Below are 15,621 nucleotides of genomic sequence, written 5' to 3'. Positions count from 1 at the left end.
GAGGGAGGTCAGTGGAGTGGCATGTCGGGGGCTAGGGTTTGGAGGTGTGGAGTGGGGGTTAGTGCGGTGGAGGAGGAGCGGAGCACGGGGGAGGAGGATCTCGACGGTGACGGAGGAGCGGGCGAGCGTGCGTGCTATATTTCCATTTCCAAATTGATATTTTCTGCTGTTATTACTGAGAGAATTTACGTACGAGACCCTGGAAGTATTCTGGATTCCCTATTACAGCCTATGCTGCTGTGGGTGGACTCTGCCACTACCAGTGTGGCTAGGTCAAGAAATATGCAACATTAATTCTCAACAAAAAAAATGCAACATTAGAAGGCTTGATGTGTGATATTTTCAGAGCCAAAACGAGGCAGGAAAGCAAGTCATTAAAAAAAAGAGGCAAGAACGGCAGGGGATTACATGGTGCCATCACATGGCTGTCCTGTCTATACCGGCAGCGATGGAACCATGGAACCGCGCTCAAACGTCACTACGTACGGATCGTCAACGGTCAATGGTGAACAAGAGTAGAGTTTTTCTTCATCAGTCCCTGACTTATTTTTTCACAAGGAAAACGTATCCCGGACTTTGCAAAGTTATGCATGGACCTAAACTAGTTGTAAAGTTAGGCATGGGCCCAAACTAAAATGCAGGGGAAGCTATAATCGAGGGAGTATGAATAGTTAGTTAAGTGAGCAAAAGGAGGAAGAATTGTAATTCCATTCAAACCTTCTTCATAGAGGTGGTTTCAGCATCTCTGAACCGTGAAAGGCATTGCCATCCCCAAGTGGCGGCGGCAGAGGAGGAGGCCTCTCCCTTGCTCGCCAACCATTCGGCCTCTCCGATCTACCCTTCCATCAATGCCCGCCAATCTTCCTGAGGTGGTGGAGAACCCCACACCCAAATGGCCACAGATCTCTATCTCAGGGCAACAATTGTGTTTGGTCGTCTCTTTTGGGATCGAGGAGTGAGACATGGTTAGACACATCTACTATGAAAATAATCATTGGTACTCAAAGAATATGCTTGGTTTATTTTCTAACCACCTTGCATTGTACCCGGCTAGATGGCACTTCGGCCGTGTGGACGGCTAGGCTTTGATTGGCATGTTCATGTGTGGTCGTAGTTTCTCGACATTGGACTTCATGAGAACGTTGGACTTCATGATTGGTGGCACTTCTCCAATTGTTGCTGCCGGAGGAGACAGGGTTTCCCGGATTTTCCTCCATTGAAGGTTTTTTTTAGATCGAACTCCATTGAAGGTAGGAGTGGTGGCGTTGTGTGTGGTCTTTGTGAGGCGATGCAGGTTGCACCGCTGCCATGGGCATGATCTTACACAAGTCGTGCACCATCTATAGGAGTTTCCGGTGGCCTAGACGGCTATCTCCGGATAAAACACCATGGATCCTGGAGCAGCTGTTGGAAGATCCACTATCAACGTGGTGGCTTCAGGAAGGCACGTTGCTTCCTCCGCGTGAGTTCTGCTACGCGATTCAAAATCCTTGTTAGCAAATAGCAATTAGCAGTTCTCCTGCTATTTTTCAGAAAAAAGGAAACTAGAAAAACAACCTTGAAAAGGCAAGACATTAAAAGGCACATTTTCCTCGCAAAATTAGCCTGAACTAAAAGTACTGATCTCGTCATTAACCATGTCTTGATTACACAATCTTACACATCATTTGACAACGGTTAGAAGCGTTGTTTCCATCCACCAGCCAGGATGAACTGCGTGGTTCATACCAGCTTTGCCACTTCAGATAGTTTCAATACAAGCACAGTTAAGCATGCCTTATACACTACACATGACAGCTTTGCAGGGTCGCATTGCATTATCTGTTCTGTCAAATAGGAGTGTTTAATCCCCAAGAAGGCACAAGGGCTGCCTCATGCTGAGCTCCACTTTCAGCCGTGGATATAATGCTAGGTCGTTGCTTGTTCCCAAAACCCTCTGCATTTCAAGTTTTTAGCAAACAAGTTACTGTATGTTCAGCCTGATCAGTAGGAAATGGCGGTTTCCTGAGAAATAGAGGAAATGGGAGGTTTTGGGGATGGGGGAAACTTACTACTGCGGCGAGATGCGCCTCTTGTAGAATAGCTCCATCAACCTCCAGTCTAGCTATTGGAAATTCTGGAAGATGTCCTGACTGTTTCTTGCCAAGCAGATTGCCAGGGCCACGCATCACCAGGTCAGCGTTAGCTAGGTGAAATCCATCGGATGACTTCTCAAGAACCTTCAACCGTGGCAATGTGCTAGAAGTGGAGGACAGGAGTATACACTTGGATTTCTTTCCCCCACGGCCAACCCGCCCTCTTAACTGGTGCAGTTGAGACATACCGAATCTCTCAGCGTTCATGACAATCATCATAGAAGCATCAGGAACATCGACTCCGATCTCAATAACTTGGGTTGAGAGGAGAATACGAGTTTCCCCGGATCTAAAATTGCCCAGAGCTTCATCCTTCTCGACGCCCTTCATGCGCCCATGCAACAGCCCACATGGGTAACCTTCAAACTTTTCCTTTATAGAATCAAAATCAGCTTTAGCAGCATGGAGTTGTGGTAGGTGCTCTGATTCATCTATGATAGGATAAACAAGGTAGACTTTGCCACCATCCATTAGCTCATCCCTCATCATCTGCAAGACGCAAAGCAAAAGTATGATAAAGAAATTGGGCATTACATCTAGATGCAAACAAAGACGGAAAAAAGGCTCTAAATGCCATAGCAAAAATATACACCAAATTATGTCATCACCTGGAAGACAGTTTCAAACCCAGCATCATTTCCTTCAAGGGCAAGAGTTTCTATGGGTTGCCTTCCTGGAGGCAAGTCTGTAATCTGTAAGAGAAGTGGGTTTCAATTGTAAATATTTCAAATATTGGCGAGAAATGAAAGATAGCAATGCAAGAAACTAAATTTAAACATCGTGTTTCCAAATAAAATTCTGTAAAGTACAAAGTTCTGGATGAGTAGAGTATGTTACCAACTGTTTACATATATTTGCATTACTCTATAGTTACTCATGTGATGTGCTAGTTTATTTTATTTTCTTGCCAACAAGCGGGGTTGTTCATTGCTGGACCCTGTACCCCATGTAATGATCCTACATGTATAGCAGACATAAATTACTTAGAGAACTAAATGTATCTGTAATACAGTACCTGAGTAAGAGACATATCCCCATACAAAGCAAGGGCCAGTGTTCTTGGAATTGGGGTAGCTGACATAGCAAGAACATGGGGAGCCATAAATGTTTCAGAATCAGAAGCCACATCTGCGTTTCCATTTTCATCACTCAGCTTTGAAGACGGAGTATACAGCTGTAACGAGTTGCAACAAATTGGCTTAGCAACCAAATGTTAATCTTCTTAAATTTGTAGAAAAAATAGGACGGCAGAAATCAAGAAATGATATTTGGATGTCAAAGGTGACTACTACCTCCTTTCTCTGGTTACACACATTTCACCATTATATTTCTAATTTTGGTATTATAAAAAAAAAAAATACAATGATACGCAAATACTTCTGATGACAGGTGTACTAAAATAATTTTAACGTAAAGAAGTCTTAGAAAGCTGACCACGTGTATTCTAGGGTCAGGGTGACTTCTGTTTTCGAACAGAGGTATCAGCAAAAATTCCTTGGACAAATGACAGCTTACAGTAAGTGTGCATCCACAAGGCACAAGGACCACAACCATGCAGTGAGTTCAAGTAAAATATCGTGCATCAACAACAAAACCAACCATAGGATGCAATAAATGCAACAGACAGAAGACATATATGTTTAGGCAATGATTCCAAGCGGGTATTTGGATAGACTATGGAATTTTTCAAATAGAAATTATGCACAGACAACAAAATTGACCACAGGATGCAGTAAAAGCAATAGACAGAAGGCATTCGTGTTGATATAATTCAAGCATAAAACTATTTTTCCAACAATCAGCGGTTGTGGTATTTGCACAGGCCATTAAGCTTTTTAAATAGCTAAATTCTGGACAAGGAGGGAAGGACCAAGTTTAATTTCAGTATTTGAGATGTAAATCGAAATATGACATTATTTGACATAATACAGAAAAGGAGACCATAGTCGTTGTAACAAACAAAATGCACAAATTGCATCTCAGTATAGGAATAGAGTAACACGCAAAAGTACATGCCTGGTTAATATTTTATGTGAATAAACTGCTAAGTAATTACCTTGTTATTAAATCTTCCTCGCTGAACAACACCAAAGCGTTGCTGCTCATCTATAACAGAGATACGTAAGGCTGAAAAGTTAGTTTTATCAGCTATTAAGGTGTGTGTTCCAATGACCATCGATATTTCTCCAGTCTTGAGACCCTGTCATGTAATAACAATAGCACGTAAGATACAGAAACATGCATGCCAAAACTTGAAAAGTGTTAATGAGTAGGGATAATAGCTTGCATTTCGAATTATCCTCGACTCCCTGGTGGAAGTGGAACCAGTTAGCAAGGCAATATTTGGTTTGCATTCATCTCCATCCAACTTCTCCAGCAATGAAGTTAGGTGTTCATAATGCTGAACAGCAAGTATCTCAGTTGGAACCATGAATGCAGCCTACAAAAAAATTATAAGGTTAATACACCAGACAGATGTCTCCTGAAAAAAGATAGCACAGCAAGCAGGATGACTGTTTGATTTCTTGTAGGTCCCATTTGGATCTTCTAATATGCCCCAACAAGCTGGATATCATTGATAGAAACCTTTGATATGATGTAATAACAGAACAGAAGGTTGTCAAATCTGAAGAGTGTACCTGAAATCCTGAGTTAACAACCTCCATACATGCTAGGAAAGCCACTATAGTTTTACCACAACCAACATCCCCCTGTTACATAAAAACAACAACTTTATAGAAATATTCATATAAGCTTCAATATGTTTGAGTAGCACATTTGTAGTTAGTGTACAAAAAACTCATATGATATTTCTAATTGAAGAGACACATAGCTTGTACACAGATAAATACAAGTGTTCTGTAGTATCACATTTGGAATTTTAAACAGAAGGATGGTTCATGTGTACTTGGTCATTTACACATAACAAGGCAAGGTGGGAATGAATGGAATAAAACACTTCAGTTCAAACCTTTATGGCCAACTACTCCAAATAAACTCTCAGCACAAACAAGACTGAGAAGAAAAATAAGAGACAGTTAACCAGTAATATCAAGCAACTCATTACTCTGTCTGAAAACAAAGGGTGTATTTCTTGTTCATGAATATAACGCGTGGTCCATAGTCCAATGCAAAGAAAGTGTAGTAATGTCCAGATTTACTTTGTATTCCCTACACACGTGCTTTGAATAAAGTACTACAGATATAAAGTACTACAGATATAATGACCAGGGTACAGTCACTACGTTTTCTTGTCTATGCGTAAGATACAATATGCCAAATCTTTTCAAACGAATGGAGTAATAAAAAAGTCCAGAAACAAGGACGATAAAGTTAGTTAATAAACCAAGAAGAATGCAAATAATTACTTGCAAGAGCCTGTTCATAGGAACTGGTCTTCTGAGATCCCATATAATCTCTTTAACAGCATCTAACTGACTAGCAGTAAGTGAATAAGGAAGAGCCTTCAACAATTTCTTTGCAAGAGGAGACCACAGATCGACACCAACAGCATTCAACTCATGATTTTCACACTTAAATAGCAATTCTTCCTTCTCAACCCGTGTACCAACTGCTTCAAGCATTTGAAATAGTCTTCCCAACTGAAACAATAACAAATGCTTTTGTTACTGGCACATGTTCATTTGCATCGTAATGAAAACCAATGTCTATGAAGAGTGATTATGAACTGAAGGAATGCAACTTAACATTCCCTCAAACTTTACAATTACACAGATATTAACCTTCAAGTTTTTTCAAATCAACGTAATTAAACCAAACACATTAAGCTTCCTCTAGCAAGTTGCCAACTGAACAAGCATATAAACTATACTGAAATTTCCAGACAGGTACAAGGAGATCTTGCAAAGATGGCACCATAAGTAGATTAGAATCTTGACTATATAATGGAAGTTTGATGAAGGAGAAATGCTGAAAAGAACTCTTCTTCTTTAGCAAAAGAAGATGACAATATCCAAATTCCATGTAGCACTAAGAAGCAAGGCATCTGAGAAAGGTGGTTTACTGAACCATATGATGCTACTACTTATAAATTTATGCCAGGAATATATAATGATACCTGGAGATAAAAGAAATCGTCGAAAATAAGCCTTCGTCGAGCAAAATCAGCTTCATCTCGATTCTTAGGTTCATGAATCCCCATGTAAGCCTAAAATCAAGTAAAAATTGCATGCAGGAATGAGGAGAACATTTAGGAAGGCAGACAGGTGACAAGGTGTACAATATAATAAAGTTTGAACAGATAAAATACAGCTATATCAGTTATCGGTTGAGAAATCCAGAAGTCGCTCACTCTTCCACAGCTGAATGCGAAAACTAGAGATCGTAAAAGGCATGTCTAGCACGGCCGAACATGTAATGTATGTCTATGCAGTTGTAGATCAGCACAAAGGACAAGCCGATAAAAGTAACTCTATTATGTGAAGTAAAATTAGTGGTATTTATCCTTACATCAAAAAGATTTGCCAAGTTGAACTCAGCGAGAACCTCAGGAGGAATAGGATCAATGTCTGGAGTCAGCATCTTCAAGGTCCTGTAAACATTTGAGACTCTTATATAGCCAGAAGGAAAATAATGTGTAACTACATGCATATCACACAGGGTTAATGCGGCTAACTTATTATGTTTTGCAGTCATCCGGTCATATCAACACAGCGTAAGTTATGCACCTCTATATATTTAGCTCTTCCCAATTTAATCCAGAAACAACTATTCAACTTCAAGAACACCGTCATGTGCTTACTTGGGAGCCTAATCTTCTTTAAGATTTATTTGATTGATAGAAGCTGGTTACAACGTATTTGCTTTTTACAAAGAGGGTTTGAAAAAAGGAAAGCTTAAACCAAATCCAAAAGATACCTAAGTACTACCGTAACAAAACTGAAAATAAACTAAAGAGATTGGTATGAATCCTAACTTGAGGATCTAGCTGCTGCCTTCTTCTCCTTAGCCTTAATGTGGTGGCCACAACCCCGGTTCCACATGACAAACACAATCAACATTCGAGCACATTACTTCACGTTTCATTTCAGTTGACTTACAAAGTTGACTGAATCATAATTTGGTGGTATGAACCAATAGTTTTGAGTAGATTTGATGAAAAATATAATCACAATATCACATTAATTGTGGACTTGAAGGACATTAATTATTTGCCAACAATCATTTAGAAACAAAAAAAACATAAGCTTGCACTGACCTAGAGATGGACTGGCCCAGCAAACGTGCTTCCAGACCCGCTTTTGATGGATATATAGGATATGGTTTCCTGTCAGGCAGGGTACTTTGTTGCTCTTCTTCAAGCATGTCAATAGTGTACTCCTTCAAATCATAATGCCCATTAGACAGTACCTTCTTCACCTGCATGCACAGAATCGGCACAAAAGTATAATTCATGTACAGAACATTTAACCCTGGTCCTTTATGCACACAAGTGTACATATGCAAAAGGTGGTGGTTAGTCACTTATACCATAAAATTATCAAACAGAAGTTTAGAAAAACAACAGCAAAAGTACCATGCCACAAACATGCATCAGTGTAAAGAAAGCACCAGCGAAAGGAGGATCAAGTAGCATGTAACAGAGAGAAATGCTTTAGTTCACCAACCTTACCACTGACATAAACAAGATCCCCCTCTTTGTGCTTTGATGATATGCAGTTAAGAAAATATGGAGAAGAGAAACGTGTGCCGCTGAAGAACTTCTTGAGGTGCAAATGAATAGTCTTTTTTTGCTCTGCACCAGAGTTACAACTCATAGCTGAAGAGCTTAACCCGGTCTCAACTATTGAACAACCAACGACAACCTCAACAAGACCTAAAGTACTTCTAATCTTGACTCCCCTGAAAGAGAGAAAAAATATTTAGAAGGATGGAGAAAAGAATCTAAAATATATTATGATTTTACATGAAGGAAAACGATAGCCAAAAAAGGAATTCAGCAACCAATTAAATCATCATATGACATAATTATCCAAAGATATCAACATGTAGAAGCAGATAATATAAGATTATGTCTTTCATTTTTCGCTGCCTAATTGATCACTTCTTTACATTCTCAGAAATATGCAACATCTACAAATTGCTTCCTGCACACAACACCCACGCTTATTTATCATGTAATATGTTCCAAAATTGTACTGTGATACACTCAACACCAAAATTAAGTTTGCTGGAAAGCTGAGAAATCATTTGAATTGGTGATAGCGAGAGAGAACCATTAAACGGTATGACTAGCTGATTTATAGACTTGTTTTCGCAAGGTTGTACCCAAATGATCAGAGGAAGGGTGGTCCCGTTCCAGAAATTAGGTAAGCATCATAAAAACTTACAAGTTCAATGTTCTATGCTCATGTAAAAGCTCAAGTTCATTTGTTTATTTTTATAAACTCATTTCTACCTATTAACCTATTTCCCCGTCCCAAAAATATAAGGTGCAGATTTTCGCACGGTCTTTGATGCACAACTTTGACCACTAACATATGCTAAAATATATGGATTGAGAATGTATAAATGGTATCGTTGCATTCGTTTTGCATTTCTCTTTCATTTCGTATATATTTATACACATTTTTTGGACATATCATGAGTACAAATCATAGTCAAAGATGTAAGTCGTTGACCAGCAAAATTTAAGGGCGCCTTATACTTTGGGACAGAGGTCAGAGGGAGTATCTTTTATGCTTTCCTGTTAGCCAAGAAGCGATTTTATGTCCCTTTTTCGCAGACTATACAGAAAGTATATAGCCAAACAGCAAATATGTCAAAACGGCTCAATCAAACAGGTTGATGCAAATGCCTAACGTAGCTTAAGTTCAAGTGATCTGAAAAATTCAATACAATTCTTTTTCTCTAAACTTTATCCTCCATCTGTATGAATTGTATGGCTCTATCACATCATTAACTATGTCATATCTATAACTACAAAGGTCTACGCCCAAGAGAAACAATGATATCATAGTAGTTCTAATACTTTTCTCCAAAAAAAATATCTGAAAGGCTTAGTCATTAACCACGAATGAATATGCAGTGTACAGTATTAATGATCCAAAGTGCGTGAAGACTGTTATTGCAAAGTCAAATCAGGATATGTGCCTATGCCTTTTTCTGTTTTTATGAGAAGACGGTGGGCGGTGCAACAGACTGAACTGAAGCACAGTTAACATGTGACTTCTGTGCCTATAAAAAATGTCAAGAAACCTCTTATATGTAAAGATAGAATTACTTGGAAGATATAACAGTTCCAAAGAACATGATGTACTGCCCATCTTCTATTAGACCTTGAGGATTTTGTAGATCTGCATAGGTCCGGGGGAAATGCTGCAACAATTTGCGGATCTATACAGAGAAAAAAAATTGATGTGAAGAATTTAATTACAAAACGAAGATTACACAAAGTGAAGTGGCTCTACTGTTGTTACCGTATGGAAACCGCCATCCTCTAGCTTGCGATATTGCCTACTAGTTGTTCCAGGCAAGGACCTTATATCTTTGTCCAAGATATTACCATCAGGACTTGTAGCATCAGCTAATGACTCGAGAGAAGCTTCCATACCAACCGCTGGTTCTCCAGGCAAACAACTTTCACTTTTGTCCAGGGCATTACCATCAGCAGTTGCAGCATCAGGTAATGACTCAGCGCAAACCTCAGCATCAACTGCCGGTTCATGAGAAATATTCTGAGTGATGAGAGAACTCTCTTCACTAATTGGAGGATTGTTTAAATTTGCTATGGATGGATCTAATGGGTGGCACTTGTCAGCAAATTCACGATCCGTCTCCAAATTTCCACCAGATTCTAGGATGAAATTCGTGAGGTTTCCAGAAAGCATGGTTTCTTTGCACATCATACCAGCAGAATCATCATATAGTTCAATTGGTGATGAGTCACCGATTTTTATGCAAGGAAACTTTGCCGAAATTTCCGCGAAATCAATTTCTTTCAAGACACTGATCAACTCTGTAGCAGATTCTCTGCGGACTCTTTCTTGCTCCATTAGATACTGTGTGTTACTATAGCCCATCAAAACAGGTACCTGCGACCGTACATATTTTAGAGCATGCTAACCATTTATTTGTCGACATTGAAAATGAATGGTAATAGTTTGTGGATAATTAGTCACAGGCAGCATCAAGAAGACAACTGTGCAAATGGGAACAATTCAGGGACTACTAATTAGAGTTGTCAATTGAGCTTAAGGAAAGCCACAATGATGTATCCTTTTTAATTCATATTGCATGGACAAATCAGAGGTTAAAACCAACAAGTTACAGCAACCAATTAGGGCAGAAACACACATACTTTGTTGAGGAGCTTTGATCTCTCCGCCACCCCATCCACCTGCAACAGCTTCTGCACGGACGTGTGTTTATCACGTGAGCACCACCGGAAGAGCCTAGAACCAAGAGCATTTCTAAACCTGTAGCCCAAACGAAAATTCAGTTAATGTCCCCAATATCACTCGCTACTCCCTAGTCACGTGCGGACACAAATTAGCATAAGACAGAGAGGCAGATAGTGGTAAATTCTCTGGAGAGTAATACCTCATTCTGGAACCCAACATTGTAGAGCGCCCCCTACTAAACTCTAAAGAGATCGCCCTAGCTAGATGATTCTCACCGCCGACCTGAAACGGAGGGGAGCGACCTCACTTCAGGCAATGAAGAGGGGGGGGGGGGTTCAGCTTAAGTAAGTTAATGACAGGCGAAGAGTCCGGAGCAGAGTACCTTAAGCCATGACTGCGCGGAGGAGGAGGCGATCATTGGGGCGGCGGGCCAGCAGGCACCCTCCGTAACCCGCCGCGCGCAGCGCCCAGTTCGCCAGGCACGAAGAGGAATATTACCATTAAATTTCGGAGAGCGAATGGGGCGGAGATGAAGGGCCCGGCGCGCCTGGGAGCAGTGCGGCGGAGCGAACCGGGGAGAGAGGCGACGCGGGGGTGAGCAGCTGGGCGAAGCTTTCGGGACGGGCTGAGCGAAGCCTCCGAGGTGTCCGGCGCCCCGGAGGCGGTGCTCGGTGTTCTAGGGGTTTAGGGTTGAGGAACTAGCGCGGCGGAGGAAGGCCCTAAACTCGCCGGAGCGGCGGCGCGAGGAGGCGCTCGTGCGCGCGGGTGGAGGGGTGCTCGCCGGGGAATAACGGCGCCGGCGTGCGGCGTCGGCGTCGGCGTCGGCGTGAGGAGGAGACGTGGGTTTGTGGGCGATGGCGAGTGGACGAGTGGAGAGGAGAAGGGCAAATCCTATACACCGACCAGATCGGTGTGTACGGCATGCCGCACACCCTGGTCGGGTATACGGCCAGGCCCATTTCGCCTTTTGTTCTTCTTTTTGCGTTTCCTGTCTATTCTTTCTCTTTCTTTTTTCTTTCTTTTTTCTGTTTTTTGTTTTATTTTTTATTTTTCCTTTTTTAAAAATTCGTAAAACATTAAACTTTTAAAAATATTCAATTTTGAAAACTGTTCAAACTTTAAAATTGTTCAAAACTAAAAAATGTTTAAATTTACAAAATGTTTAAATCTAAAAAATTATTTGTATTCGAAAAATGTTCATTTAAAATATGTTCATGTTCAAAACAAATTCAAATTTAAAAAAAAATCAAATAATGTTCAATCTAAAAAATATTTAAAATCTGAAAATTATTTTTTGAAAAATATTTTTAAAAACAAATCATAAAAATAAAAACATTCGGATTTCAAAATGAATAGATTTAAAAATATTTCTGCTTTTTAAAAAAACAGAAATATGTAAATAGAAAATAGAAGGAGAATAAGAAAATCAAAAACAAACTTACTTGATGGGTCGCGGCCCACTACACAACCGTCAGGATCGGGGGGGTGCGGCACCCCATCCGCACCGACCCGATCGGTGCATAGCACCTCCCGAGGAGAAGAGCAGGCGAGAGAAGATGGTCGTTCAGAAACGTGGGCGTCTTGGGCTCGTTTGAGGTGGCCCATGACCTATGGCAGAGAACGTTTGTGAAAGGTTCGTATGCCACCTGGAGGGGGGTGAATAGGTGCTATATCAAATTTTAATTATTTTTCAGTTTAGACTTGACACAAAGGTAAATTCTCTAGATATACAACTATGTGAATTACCTATATAACAAGATGCAAGCAAGCAATACACAATACAAGATACAAGTAATAGAGTGCGGTAAAAGGAGAGAGGTAACCGAGGTGTAGCACGTGGAGACACGAGGGTATGATTCCCGTAGTTTCTTCCTTGTAAAGGGAAGTACGTCTACGTTAAAAGGGTGTGGTGCCACGAAGGCCTCACCCTATTCTCTGATGAGCAATACCACAAAGGTCTAGCTCACGCTCCACTAAGCGGTTGCCTTAAGGTTGCACCTTTACACAAAGCTTGGGGCACACATCCACAACCAAATCGGAGGCTCGCAAGATGTAACCACGAAGCTTTACACGAATAGTAGCTTCGGGGTCACCTCACAAAGATCCACTAAGAATGATGGTGAAATACAAATTCCTTTGGTGGAAGTATAGATCGGGGTCTTCTCCTTCGGTTCTCCAAAGATCAAGAACTTTGGATGGTTGGAGTAGGAGATCAAGTGATTTTGGTGGCTCAGCTTTAGGTGATGAACATGAACTGGTCGAGCAACCTTAGCTTGGGGAAGAAGGAGGGTATTTATACCCCCCTCGAAATCCAGCCGTTGGAGAAGAACAAGGGCGGAAATTTCGGTGTAAGTTGGGGCCGGAATATCCGCCCCCCTGTCGAGGGTACTCTTCGGCAATGCCCTCCGTATGGGGCTTAGGGTAGATAGAATCCTGTAGGCTGATACGAGACATCGGTTATCAAACAAGCGGGGAGAGCGATTTACCCAGGTTCGGGGCCCTCGATGAGGTAAAACCCTTACGTCCTGTCTGTTTGATCTTGATTATGAAAATATCGGGTTACAATGGGGTGCCAAAGGCTTCGGCTATGATCTCGTCGAGAGTCTAAGTTCCGCAGGGACCTAGCTCTAGACTTGTGGTGGCTATGATTGCTAAGATTGCGTGTGCCCTCGGCAACCTCTCTCCTGGCCCCTATATTGGGGGTGATACGTCTCCGACGTATCGATAATTTCTTATGTTCCATGCCACATTATTGATGATATCTACATGTTTTATACACATTATATGTCGTATTTATGCATTTTCCGGCACTAACCTATTAACGAGATGCCGAAGAGCCGATTCTGTCGTTTTCTCGCTGTTTTTGGTTTCGAAATCCTACAAAGGAAATATTCTCGGAATTGGACGAAATCAACGCCCGTGGTCCTATTTTTGCACGAAGCTTCCGGAAGACCGAGGGGAAAAGGAAGTGGGGCCACGAGGCGCCGCCACAACAGGGCGGCGCGGCCCGGCCTTGGTCGCGCGGCCTCGGCGTGTGGGGCCCTCGTGTGGCCCCCGCGTTGCCCTTCCGCCTACTTAAAGCCTTCGTCGCGAAACCCCCAGCACCGAGAGCCACGATACGGAAAACCTTACCGAGACGCCGCCGCCGCCAATCCCATCTCGGGGATTCTGGAGATCGCCTCCGGCACCTCGCCGGAGAGGGGAATCATCTCCCGGAGGACTCTTCACCGCCATGGTCGCCTCCGGAGTGATGAGTGAGTAGTTCACCCCTGGACTATGGGTCCATAGCAGTAGCTAGATGGTTGTCTTCTCCTCATGTGCTTCATTGTCGGATCTTGTGAGCTGCCTAACATGATCAAGATCATCTATCCGTAATTCTATATGTTGTGTTTGTCGGGATCCGACTGGATAGAGAATACTATGTTATGTTGATTATCAATCTATTACCTATGTGTTGTTTATGATCTTGCATGCTCTCCGTTATTAGTAGAGGCTCGGCCAAGTTTTTACTCTTAACTCCAAGAGGGAGTATTTATGCTCGATAGTGGGTTCATGCCTCCATTAAATCTGGGACAGATGACGAAAGTTCTAAGGTTGTGGATGTGTCTGTTGCCACTAGGGATAAAACATTGATGCTATGTCTCGAGGATGTAGTTATTGATTACATTACGCACCATACTTAATGCAATTGTCTCGTTGTTTTGCAACTTAATACCGGAAGGGGTTCGGATGATAACTCTGAAGGTGGACTTTTTAGGCATAGATGCATGCTCGGATAGCGGTCTATGTACTTTGTCGTAATGCCCAATTAAATCTCACAATATTCATCATATCATGTATGTGCATTGTCATGCTCTCTTTATTTGTCAATTGCCCGATCGTAATTTGTTCACCCAACATGTTATTTATCTTATGGGAGAGACACCTCTAGTGAACTGTGGACCCCGGTCCATTCTTTTACATCGAATACAATCTATCGCAATACTTGTTTTACTATTCTCTCGCAAACAATCATCATCCACACTATACATCTAATCCTTTGTTACAGCAAGCTCGGTGAGATTGACAACCTCACTCGTTTCGTTGGGGCAAAGTACTTTGGTTGTGTTGTGCAGGTTCCACGTTGGCGCCGGAATCTCTGGTGTTGCGCCGCACTACATCCCGCCGCCATCAACCTTCAACGTGCTTCTTGACTCCTACTGGTTCGATAAACCTTGGTTTCTTACTGATGGAAACTTGCTGCTGTACGCATCACACCTTCCACTTGGGGTTCCCAACGGACGCGTGTTGTACGCGTATCAGGGGCCAGGTCTCAAGAGATCTGTCCGGGTACGATTAGGTTACAAAGGGCCCTAGTTCTAAGTTTTCCTTGTATTCTTCGTCTCCTTGTCTTATTCTTCAAGGATTCTTCTTTGGAACCGACGTTGTGGCCTACCTGGCCATCGGCTGTCTTCATGGGCCCCTGGATGGGCGGCAAGAGGTAGTGCAACATTAGTTACCCGAAGGGTAATCACATCAGTAGCCCCCGAGTGCTTGGCCGAAGATACTTCGGGCAGGGACTAAAGCATGCCTTCTGTCGAATATTCGCCTTAGTCGATAGGTCTTGTCCTCCTTGTAATAGGTGCGTCTTCTTTTATCGGGTGCGCGCCCAGCGCTCCCGATGGGAGTAGCCCCCGAGTCTAGGTACGGATGCTTGCAACCGTGCATAGACTCAAGTTGTACTACTCGAATGTTTCAACTTGTTTTGGTCATCTGATATTTCTCCTTTTATCGGGTCTTCATTTTTTCCAAGCAAGATTTAGTACGTAAGGGATATTGAGTAATGTGCCCGGTTTTTACCGGTTAACTGCCGATGGCAAAACAACATCACTCTAAACAGAATCAAGTCACCGGGCATGATTCTGGGCCGCGCAAAAAACCTTCGAGTTCATTTTTATTGGGTGTGCACTCAGTACTCCTGATAGGAGTAGCCCCCAAGTCTGAGCGCGGATGCTTGCAACCGAGTGCCGATTTTAACCCAAATCTCTTGAACTTTTCTTCAGACACTTTCTGATGTAATATTTCTTGTAAATAATCTTCGATCCCAAATTATATCGGGGGTACGTCCAGCGCTCCCGATGGGA

The 15,621-nt window shown here is 42.1% G+C and overlaps 1 protein-coding gene across 1 annotated transcript; it reads right to left on the bottom strand.

Moving 5' to 3' along the window:
* Nucleotides 1–1,606: 1,606 nt before the first annotated feature.
* Nucleotides 1,607–11,220, bottom strand: LOC124692978 (ATP-dependent DNA helicase homolog RECG, chloroplastic). The gene is made up of 17 exons (XM_047226418.1): nt 10,881–11,220; nt 10,698–10,780; nt 10,456–10,573; nt 9,575–10,189; nt 9,379–9,491; nt 7,763–7,997; nt 7,354–7,514; nt 6,606–6,687; nt 6,214–6,303; nt 5,504–5,737; nt 4,775–4,846; nt 4,423–4,575; nt 4,192–4,335; nt 3,151–3,309; nt 2,744–2,827; nt 2,052–2,624; nt 1,607–1,936 (listed from the first exon to the last, which is right to left on the bottom strand). Exons 1-17 carry the CDS (start codon nt 10,914–10,916, stop codon nt 1,844–1,846), a joined length of 3,045 nt encoding a protein of 1,014 aa, XP_047082374.1. The 5' UTR covers nt 10,917–11,220; the 3' UTR covers nt 1,607–1,843.
* Nucleotides 11,221–15,621: the final 4,401 nt, after the last annotated feature.

Source organism: Lolium rigidum, chromosome 2 (genome assembly GCF_022539505.1).
Source record: "Lolium rigidum isolate FL_2022 chromosome 2, APGP_CSIRO_Lrig_0.1, whole genome shotgun sequence".
In the NCBI taxonomy this organism is placed as follows: Eukaryota; Viridiplantae; Streptophyta; class Magnoliopsida; order Poales; family Poaceae; genus Lolium; species Lolium rigidum.
This window is presented reverse-complemented; position numbering and strand designations above follow the sequence as displayed.

Coding starts and splice junctions, on each gene's coding strand:
- LOC124692978 (XM_047226418.1), bottom strand. CDS start 10,916: ATGATCGCCTCCTCCTCCGCGCAGTCATGGCTTAAG. Junction 6,688..7,353: donor CTGGGCCAGTCCATCTCTAG/GTCAGTGCAAGC, acceptor AAATGTTTACAG/GACCTTGAAGATGCTGACTC. Junction 1,937..2,051: donor AGGCGCATCTCGCCGCAGTA/GTAAGTTTCCCC, acceptor CTTGAAATGCAG/AGGGTTTTGGGAACAAGCAA.